The sequence below is a fragment of the Saccostrea echinata genome, unplaced genomic scaffold (assembly GCF_033153115.1).
Source record: "Saccostrea echinata isolate AGI-Se365-2 ecotype Australia unplaced genomic scaffold, CSIRO_AGI_Sech_v1 ptg000012l, whole genome shotgun sequence".
Taxonomy (NCBI): Eukaryota; Metazoa; Mollusca; class Bivalvia; order Ostreida; family Ostreidae; genus Saccostrea; species Saccostrea echinata.
The window spans coordinates 12,559,837-12,571,015 of record NW_026889761.1 but is presented as its reverse complement, the minus strand read 5'-3'; the positions used below and the strand labels follow the sequence as shown (position 1 = coordinate 12,571,015).

Below are 11,179 nucleotides of genomic sequence, written 5' to 3'. Positions count from 1 at the left end.
TCATAAATATTTCCCACAAAATGTCAATAAATGCACCACCCTGAGTTGTTTTTTTTTACTTGTGTACTGTAAGTATATGTATTGTGTGACAGTGCAGCTTTTTATTATTCCTTTATCTTTATATCAAAACAAAATTTATCATATTTCTAAAACTTTTTAATGAGTTTGGTTCACATTAAAAATCACAGGGTAAAAAAATGAAAATAAAACAAAAAAAATTAAAATAAAAAAACACCATTCAATTATGTATAAATATGAGGTACATGTATGTCCATCTGAATATGATTCTGTTTATGGATTAGGATTATAAATGTGGAAAAAATTTCTAACAGATTCACTAAAGATTAGAGTTGGCAGTGTTTCTGACCCAGGATTTAATAATCTGGTGTGCTATAGCCTGCTCTGGGGGGACATACAATCCGTGAGGTTGTTGATGTGTCAACATCTGGACAACCTCTGGTCTCCTAAACCATCGAGCATCCTCCATTTCATCTTCATCTATCTACATCATAAAGGTAAGATTTTTTTCAAAACATCTCACAAGTAGCACAATCAAAAATTCTTATCTCAAACTTGACTGGACTGAGAAAAAAACCTGGAGACACAAAGGTTAAAACTGCCCCCCCCCCCAAATAAAAAACACATGGTTGAAACTTCCATTTCATTTTGACATATCCATGGTATTCAAGATATCAATATTTGAGACTGTAGTTAAAACATCTTGACATCACATCCCAAGAGTAAAAAACTTATTGGTGGACGTCTTAAAAAGTGAATACCAGTGACTATAGTATTGATACAATAGAAATAAAAAATTTCAACTACAATTTGTACACCAGAAATCTCACAATTCAACCCCCATATTTTCTTTTGCACTGTCACATGATGATACCAACCTTTATATCCTCTGTTTTAGCATATGCTATAGTTCCTAACATCAATGAAGCAGGGAAAGGCCACGGTTGACTGGAGTGGTAGTCGACACGACCTACTTTTACACCACTCTCTTCCTCAACCTCACGTCTAACCGTGTCTTCTATTGTCTCACCTGATTAAGTAACAACATTTTAAGGCATCCTCAATTACCTAATCTTGCACATAGAAAAGGGAATCTCTTGAAAAGAAACATACAGACATATAAAGATTGGCAACTACAATTATAGAAATGCCAAAACTGTTACAAAATATGAATAATTGGTGTTTAAAGGGTAGAATAATAATTTTTTTAGAACTTTTTTTGTAAATCATATTTAAGCTAGATTCAAAACAAATAAAATTTTAAAACATTATTGCATTATGCTTCTGACGTATTCATTTTTATTGAGCTACATTATTATCAAAGTTTCCACTAGATAGCGATAATTCTTTTTAAGAACAGTAAAACCATGATTAGTCATACAGATACATGTATATATTGAAGAATCTTAAAGTAGTGTAGAATCAAATCTGTTGAAATCACGAACCCCTGGGATAGGGTAGGACCACAATGGGGATCAAAGTTTTACATACGAAAATATATTAGAAAAATCTGCTGATGAAGATATTGACTCAGGTGAGCATTGTGGCCAATGGGCCTCTTGTTTGCTCTACCCATCAACATGGCACTAATCAGAAATGATAACTAAATCACAAAATCAAGTATGGACAGAAAAAAAAATCAACCAAGATATAAAAACAACAGATAAAGTTTGATTTATTTAATAAATATATAATTTTTCATACAAGGCTGTTTATGCACATTTTTTAACATTACTGATGGTATAATTTGTAAAAGATATGTCACTGAAAATTCTATTAGTCTTGTCAAGCTATTCCTGACATACATTTTACTGGCCCAACAATATCTTTAATCAGGCTAGTGTATTTGGAAAACAGTGTACTGTGCTTTGTAATCACTAGGTAAATTTAATTTAGGGTTGTTAAATAGGTATATTTAGATTCTTTATACCTATTCTCTCCTTCTCTTTCTCTCTATGTACGTTCGTCACATTGCATATAAATCTAGATGAAAAATATTCCTTGTTGCTCTTCAGAATGATCAAGAACTTGTTTGACTGAAGAGATAGAATGAAAAGGGAAGACCCAAAAGTGTTTTATAACAGGTACTGTGAGAGTATTTGATTTTGCAGTTTTAATTTAATCAGTAGAAAGATTACAGAATTCATAACTGGTTACGTTTAAATTGTAATGTGGTTAAAACCTGAGACATAAATGATAGAAAATATAGTAAAGATATTTCATAAATTAGTAATTTGAATTATATACTTTTGAAATAAAACCCTATATCATTTTCACAGATGCGCAAGATGGCTTGCATCATGGTTATGAAGGAAAAGCTGACAGTATTTTTAAGACAGCAAGAAAAACATCATTGCACATCACCAACTAATGACTCCAAAGGTGGGGGACTATATGCCATGCACATGCAACCATTTGAGATTTTACATGAAATTACTGCATTACATAAACTTGAGATTCCATGTAAAGTAATTTATAAATTCAAAAAACCCTTTAATACCTTTAAATCAACGTAGAACAATGAGTTCTTAAGTGGTAAATGATAAATATATGTAACTATTATTTTAGGAATAACAAAGATTAGAGTTCAAAGAATGGATTCAATGCTGGTACTTTGGATAAAGATAATCAGACATGGACTCTCATCACCCATGGCTCTTAAGCACTTTTAGATTACAGTTTTATATTTCACTAGAAGAGACTCATAAATAAACAAAGGATAGTAAGTTACTACAAAAGAGGAGCATCAGAGATTAGTGATATTCTGTTCAGTATTATTGCTTATCTTACAAAGATGTAAACTATTAAAATTTTGTTTACATCTATCAATAAATGATTTTGATACATGTACCGGTAATTAATAATTTTGATGTGGGATAAACTGGTACAATTGAATGCAAAACAAGCAGATGACTTGGTAATGATGTGTAAAAAAAATATCATTCATTTAATTAATACATGTAATTGCATGCACTAAAAATTCGGTCAAAATTCTTTTGGTGTATATTGAAAGGCGTAACCAAGAGGGAAACATAAAATGATTTTCATATTATCATAAAAATAAAACTCAAGTTGTATATTATACAATTATTTCTGTTTTTGAGGACATTACAATGGTTTAGCTTTCCTAGGTGTATGCATTCACTGATCCTAAAGAAGGAAGTAAATATTGTCCCTCGATGGTTGTTGGATCAATATATTAAACCAAAAACCAAAAACCAAAAAAAAAAAAAAAAAAAACCAAAACCAAAAAAAAAAAAAAAAAAAAAAATAAATAAATAAATAAAAAATAAATAAATAAATAAATAAATAGATAAATAAATTAATGAATAGATGCAATTTCAATTCTTGTATAATACCCTATATATCATACCCATAGGGTATGGTGTGTATGAAACAAGCATGACCTTTTGATTTGGCTGTTGGATTTAAAAAAAAAGTTAAAGGCTGTAAAAAACCTCAAAAATTGGATTTAATACTGTTTTTGTAAATATGGATTATCTCCCTTTTCAGCTTAAAATAAGAACATTTATTTTCTCCTTCACTCTGTTCATCCGCAAATAAAACATTTCTTTTCTGAACCTTAATTGAAAAAGACCAAATTCAAAATAAACAAAACATTTATTAGTTATGAGTTATATACTCAGCTTTTATGAGTTATATACTCAGCTCTACACAAAATATTTCTCTGTTTTTTTTTCCGTTCTATAATGTACAATTTTAGATTTTATATACATGTATAAAGACTTCCGCAGCAGATTCCGATGGAGAAATCTTAATCTATATTTAAGATTTAATGGACAATTCTTAAGATATCCATTAATTTTACTTATAATATACAATTCTGAAATTAATATCATCCTTTGAAAATATAAATCGTAGATCAAGGACGGTACTTATCATCTTCGTGAAAACTTAACATTCTACAACGATAGAAAATGTAATATCAAAATAACAGTTAAATAATTCAGTTTGCTCGTGCTGATTTTCTTCGAACATTGTATTTAATAGCTGAGTATGAACTCGAATGAATAGAATCAGCAAACAACTGTTTAAATACCCAAGACACTTTACTCACATAATTATTAAAGCTCATATCTAATTCATACGCTTAAGAGAAAACATATCGAACACTCTACACATAAAATAGTTCACTTATGCTAACGAAAAGAAATTAAATCATTTTCTCCTTCACTCTGCTCATCCGCAAATAAAACATTTCTTTTCTGAACCATAATTGAAAAAGAACAAATTCAAAATAAACAAAACATTTATTAGTTATGAGTTATATACTCAACTCGAACCACAAAGCGTTTGTATTAAATTCCTAAATTGAAAGAAACAGACAACCTAGACTTAACATCATCTTGTACAAAACCGTCTTTTGCATTTTCAGATCTCCACCGTCCATGAAGTTTAAATAATCTGTCTGACACCGAGTTGTTAGCTGCAGAAGTTGCTTCCACTTCTCAAGGAATGCAACCCAAACTTTTCTTTTTCTAAACCAATTGTATCTAAAACAGACCTAAACAATTCTCGTACTCTGGAATAAGAAATTGGTTTGTTACACGTACTCAGGCAATTTGAATCAAGCTTAGATTGCAATGCTCTGAACAGAAATTCTTCTTTTCTGCTTATCTTAGCTACCCGAATGTATCTTGCAAGACAAACGACGGGACAAGTATCATTATTAGTTCTTGCTATATACAACTTGTTTCCTTTCCTGAAAATGTCTGTCTTACTTTTTGGAATAAAAATTTCTACATGTATTGTCATGTAAAGCACAAAATTTGATGTCTGAAAATCTTATGTTTACCAATTCATTAAATCTCAAAAAACCTGCAAAAGCCAAACTAAACATACAGTAATTTCTTAACTTAAACGAATCAGAAAATGTACCAAAGTAATCATACATTTTTTGCATAATTTAAGCCGTAATTGGTTCTTTCTTTTTAACTGGTTTTGATAAAATTCTCCTTGCACCCTCAAAGGTAAACACAGCAAATTTTTCCTCGCATGGATTCTTCGTTAAATGAAAATTAGGTTTCCAAGAAATACTGAAAAAATTTAAATTCAAAACGAACACTGAAACATTTTTCTGTACTAAAAATGAAAGGTACAAAACAACTGTACAAACATCGCAGGAAGAGCAGAAAATTTATAGCAGTAACACCAATCTGTAAATTTCTTGAAATAAAAATCGTACTGTTTGTTGGTATTTTCAGATTTACTTGCCCGTACTATGTTCTTAACTTCGCTTACTAAAGGAGCTAACACGGGAAAGTCGACCTTAATCTTCTCTAAATTGGTCCATTGAGAAGTGGATGAAGATAACTCCTGAAAAAAAACAACAAAAATAATGAACTTCGAAATGATTAAATTCTCAGAGACTTTCTAAATCATCAAATACAGATAAATACATTGTACACAGTAGATGGACTCACAATATCATAAACACACGTAGATGTGTCAAACATAGTATAAACAAGCATTCTGAGAGTATTGCATTAGCAATACTAGTCCCCTACCGGCAAGTGTAATCTGGTTCCCGTTAAAAATTGAAAATGCCATAATTCAGTCAAAAATCAATGAAGCGGAACAAAATGCAAACTTAATCTATAACTCATCAAGATACACTCACATACCAAAAATCAGCTCAATATCTGCAAGCATTTAGAAGAAAAGTGCGGAAACCAAGTGGGCAAACAGACAGACAGACAGACAGACGGACGGACAGACTCAGAGGAAACCTATAGTCCCCTCCGGTTTCACCGGTAGGGGACTAATAACACACGTAGATGTGTCATTTGAACGTATAGTATGTATAACACACGTAGATGTGTATGTAGTATATATAACACACATAGTCATGTCAAACGTAGTATTTATAACACACATAGCCGTGTAAAACATAGTATATATAACACACGTAGATGTGTCAAACATATACAATATTATATAAAAACTCACCTAGATGCCAAACGGCTTTAACATATAGTATATAGTATATAAGCTCTTAATTAGCAGTCACTTTTAAACTTGAATTCTCACTGTAAATGATTCTACTTTATCTCCCACTGGCATCTATTCTCATTACAATCACATTGAAAACAACCTTTCTTTCACGAAAAACACTATTCCGCTGTGAACCTCTGACAAAAAATCTTGAAGGATTTTCAAATTCTATATACTCTTTAACAAAAAATTTATATATGTTCCATCTGTATTTACTATACATAACCAAAAGGGAGATGACGTCCATTTAGGTACAACCAACACCCCTCTAGCTTTACATGCAATCAAGTGAGCTATTACTTTGGAAACAAATCTAACCGGAGGAACAATCCAGTTATTGTCAATCAAATGTAAAAGTATCAACTCCAGCAGACATACTGTCCGCAAATTTTGAATAAAACTTCTTTACCTTGAAATTGAAGGAATTTGCAAACAAATCGCAAGTAAAAGGACCCCACCTTTTATTAAACAATCATCTGCATCGTACATTTTGCTGAAAAAATTCGCAATCACATTTTCTTGGTATCCAACAAACTTCTAATGATATTCTGAACAACGTACAAATCTTAAATATAGAAATATAGAAAATGCAAGAACATGTAATTCTGATTTCATGCTTCCAACCTCAATAATTCTCGCAGCATTTTGATTGTCTGTATGTAGTTTAACATTTTTACCTACAAGTTCTACCTTAAAAGCTTCTAAAGTCATTTCAATTGCTTTTAATTCTCTCCAGGTGGAACTCTTTTGTGCTTCCTCTTCTGACCATCTCTTGTGTACAATTTTCCCCAGAATTTCCACACAGTATCCTGCTCCTGCATGGTCACTTGCATCTGTATAAAGCAGTTTTTCTGGCAAAACATAATTATTGAAAATTTTCTTAAAAGGTAAATGTTTACAATTTATTTTCCAAAAATTCATTTCTACAGTTGCTTCTTTGTTCATTATGAAAACTGCGTCCCAAGACTTTCTGAAATAAATAACTAAATGCATTTGCCGCGTTATGAACCTACACACAGAACTCAAACTTTCAAAAAATGACACAATTTTTCCTGTAATTTTTGCTAAATCTCTTGCGATGTGAAAAAATTATTATCTACAATTTGATCTATTAAAACAATAAGATCATCTACTTTGAATTTTTGTAATTCTAATGAACCTTGGTCACGTGACGACATGGTGTAGGCGACAGTTTTTGTCGGTCCGTAAAATATGTGAATTTTTCAAAAGGAAAATCATGGATCACATAGTGAATCAGTGTCACAGGTAACAAATGTATCTTGTAACTGTATATGATCAGAAAAGTCAAGACACAGATGCTAAAACTGGTATTTTAAAGCCTAAATGTTGTTGAAATGGTCAACGGTCACCGTTGAGTACAGTTCACTACAAGTACAAACGGCATCATCGCTTACAAATACAAACGAGTTTACTTGTGTTTACTTGTGTTTTGTTAGCAAACCCAAATCAATTTGTGACTGTGCGATTCTATGTTAAATCTGTGTGTATCGTATGAAAATTAATGATGGGTGGAAGAGGCTATTCAACAAATAAAAGCTCAAACAGAGGCAATAGAGGTAACAAATCATCAAATATTCATTCTGATCCTTCCTCTTCTATCCTGTTCTCTACTCAAGAGTCATCACATAAACCTAAGTCATCGAAAAGATTCAGACCTAGTTCAAATTCAGATTCTGATCTTTCACAAGACCTGGTTGAGCTCAGTAACCTTTTAGACAATCTATCTGGTAACAAAGAACTACTTAAACAGGCCACAAGCATTATACTGGACAAACCCGAAATAAAAAATTGTATTCTCAAGGAACTATCAACCGAATCATAGTTCGGTTTGTGCGGTATAATGACAAAGCTACAATTTACAAAAACAAATCCAACCTTAAAGGGTTCAAAACAAATCAAGACAATGGTTACAAAATTATATCAATGAAGCCCTTACTCAGCGGCGTGCAATCCTATATGCCAAAGCTAGACAGGCGCTGCGAAACCAGATAATAAAGGGATGCTGGACTACAGACGGCAAAATTGACTATTCAGTCACAAGATGACCTAGACGCACTTAACACTAACGAACAAGTGAACAGTGACTGTGAAACAGACACGGACGAAACAAGCGAACCAGCTATCAGTGATCAAACCAAACGTAACTCGTTCTCCGACGTTGTAAAAAATAATAAAGACGAACCGGTGGACAGCACAAGAGCCGCCGATACAGCCAATTCCTAGATATGTATCAACCATCAACCCGTTGTATCACAAAATTAAACATTTCATCAGTGCAATTATAGATATAGTGGGCAATTCACAGATATAACTATATCAATCCCAGTTAATTTAAAGTATTCACTTATTGCGGACCCTTGTACATAATTATATCAGTTTTGAATGTTGCATGTCATTACGTTGTCTTATATCCTGATATATTGTCATGTATTGTTTGGGAACTCACTTGTAGATGAGTCGCTTCCCAATCAAATTTGTATTGTAGATTTTCTTTTGTTTTTGTTCATATTTTTTCTGTTTGTATGTGAAATGCTGTTTATTTGTTTCAAATTTTTTGCTTTTAACACATCCACAGTTTTATATATCTACAACTGTCAACACATTTATTACAAACAAACAAACTCAACTCTTAGACCTTATGCATATCGTGTACATTTTTTACATAATTTTCCGTTTTGCGGCAAATACAATGTCCTTAGACGTGACATTATAGACAATGGGTAACAGCATAGAGCAATATCGCGCAGCAATAGGAACTTTTTACTTTGTGTGTAGGTGTGTAACTTGCTCGTCAATCTTTGTTTTTCTTACACTGCGTGATATTTTGAACTTATTCCATCAAGTGACTCGAAAATGTCTTTTGAAAAGTTTTTATGTTGGTAACATTCTGTCTATACACATAACTTTTTTCATGCAATTTTTTGCTTTTATTTTGTTAATATCTGGTGATATAGAAACAAATCCAGGCCCTATTTATGACAGTGTCCTTGACATTTTACACCTAAATATTCGAAGTCTCAGGAACAAAATTGACCCACTTAAAGCCATAGTAAATGAATTTGATATTGTGTGCTTCACTGAAACGCATCTCGACGACATTTTGAATAGTGATATTTATTTAGACGGTTTTAATTGTATTTTTCGCAAAGATCGAAACTCTTTCGGAGGCGGAGTCTTTATTTACACATTGTCAAGTAACAATATTCGAGCTCACAGACGAAAAGATGTTGAACCTGTCAATATTGAAGCTATCTTGTTAGAAATTGATAATCCTACCTCTCAACTTTTCTTATGTTGTGTCTACCGTCCTCCGCACGCAGATTCCACTTTTTGGAGAAACTTTTCGTGGTCTTTAGACAAAATAGGTGAGCTTTCTGACAAAATCATAATTGTTGGCGATATAAATGTTGATCTTCTAAGCACTCCTCACACACATATCATATATGATATAATATCCAATTGTAATCTTATCAACAGAATCAGCGAGCCAACGAGAATCACGAATTCCTCTCGAACACTTTATTGACCCAATATTTACTACACAAAGCGTAGACGTAACAGAGTCGGGAACTTTAAATGTAAGCGTGAATCTTAGCGACCATAGAGCAACTTATGTGTGTCTTACCTTGAACTACAAAATTAATCATGCGTACAAGCGCAATGTATGGCTGTATAAAGAAGCGGATCTTGAGAAACTTAATTCCTTAATTAACGACTGCGATTGGGACAATTTAATAAACAACGTCCAATTGCAAGATGTCGACACTGCTACGGAAAACTTTACTACTCATTTCTTATCGTCTGTAAGAAAATGTGTTCCAGAAAAGTCGGTCACTATTCGTCCTAAGGACAAACCGTGGTTTGACTCGGTTCTTAGAAAACATATAATAATACGCAACAGACTACATAAAATAGCAAGAAAAACGAAAAATGAAGCTGATAGGGCTAAATATCGAAAACTCAGAAATCAAGTTAACAACATGAAAAAATACGCGTTATCGAATTATTATGACAATATTGACCTTCAGTTGTCTGATGCGAGTGTTAACAATACTAAATTATACTGGAAGCTGCTGAGAGATGCTTTTCATGTAAAATCAAATAAAGATATCCCACCTATACAATACATTTCTGACAGCGGAGATGAAAACAAAGCTTTCTCAGATGAAGATAAATAAGTATTTTTCTTCTATATATCTAATGTGGATGACTCACAAAACCAATTACCTGAACTGTATTACTTATGCAATGATACACTGAGTGATATATATTAATTACTGAGCAAGAAATTATTGATATAATATCAATACTTCCTGTTAATAAAGCAATAGGTCCTGATGCAATAAGCCACAAAACGTTAAAATCTACTATGTATTCTGTTTCTAAACCGCTATGTTTGTTGTTTAATAAGTCGCTGGCAGAAAATGTATTCCCAGATAAATGGAAACTCGCTCATGTATTACCATTGTTTAAAAAAGATGATCCTTCTGTAGCAACTAATTACAGACCGGTATCATTGTTGAGTTGCTTTATAGTAAAATTATGGAAAGAATTATATTTAAACATGTGTACAATTACTTTCATCAAAATAACTTATTTTACAAATTTCAAGCAGGTTTTTTGCCAGGTCACTCAACTGTTTACCAATTACTTGAAACTTATCACAGCATTGTTAAGAATATCGATGAAGGAAAATTTTGTTGCATGGTATTTTGCGATCTGTCCAAAGCGTTCGACAGAGTGTGGCATAAAGGTTTACTTTTTAAATTAAAGACGTACGGTTTTTGTGGTAACATTCTTACCTGGCTTGAGAGTTACTTATGTAATAGAAGGCAGAAAGTTATGTATAAAGATATTTTTTCATCTAGTAGAAACATTAATGCTGGTGTACCACAAGGATCAGTTCTTGGTCCTTTACTTTTTTTGATTTATGTGAATGATGTGTCAGAAAACATGATTTCATTATGTAGATTGTTTGCAGATGACAACTCGTTGCAATGTTCCTCATATAATGTTGCAACTATTGAATATATCTTGAATCACGATTTAGAAATTCTTGATAGGTGGTCTTCCAAATGGCTTATGAAATTCAACCCATCCAAAACAAAAGCATTATTTTTTACAT

General features: G+C 32.2%; 1 protein-coding gene across 1 annotated transcript in view; it reads right to left on the bottom strand.

Annotated features, from left to right (window-relative positions):
- Positions 1-307: 307 nt before the first annotated feature.
- LOC133185377 (NAD-capped RNA hydrolase NUDT12-like) overlaps positions 308-11,179 on the bottom strand; it is a 36,775-nt gene continuing 25,903 nt past the window's right edge. The window contains exons 6-7 of the mRNA XM_061320540.1: positions 897-1,048; positions 308-502 (exon numbers count right to left, since the gene is read on the bottom strand). Of these exons, the coding sequence (XP_061176524.1) occupies positions 338-502; positions 897-1,048 (317 nt within the window). The 3' untranslated portion in view covers positions 308-337. The remainder of the gene's footprint in view (positions 503-896; positions 1,049-11,179) is intronic.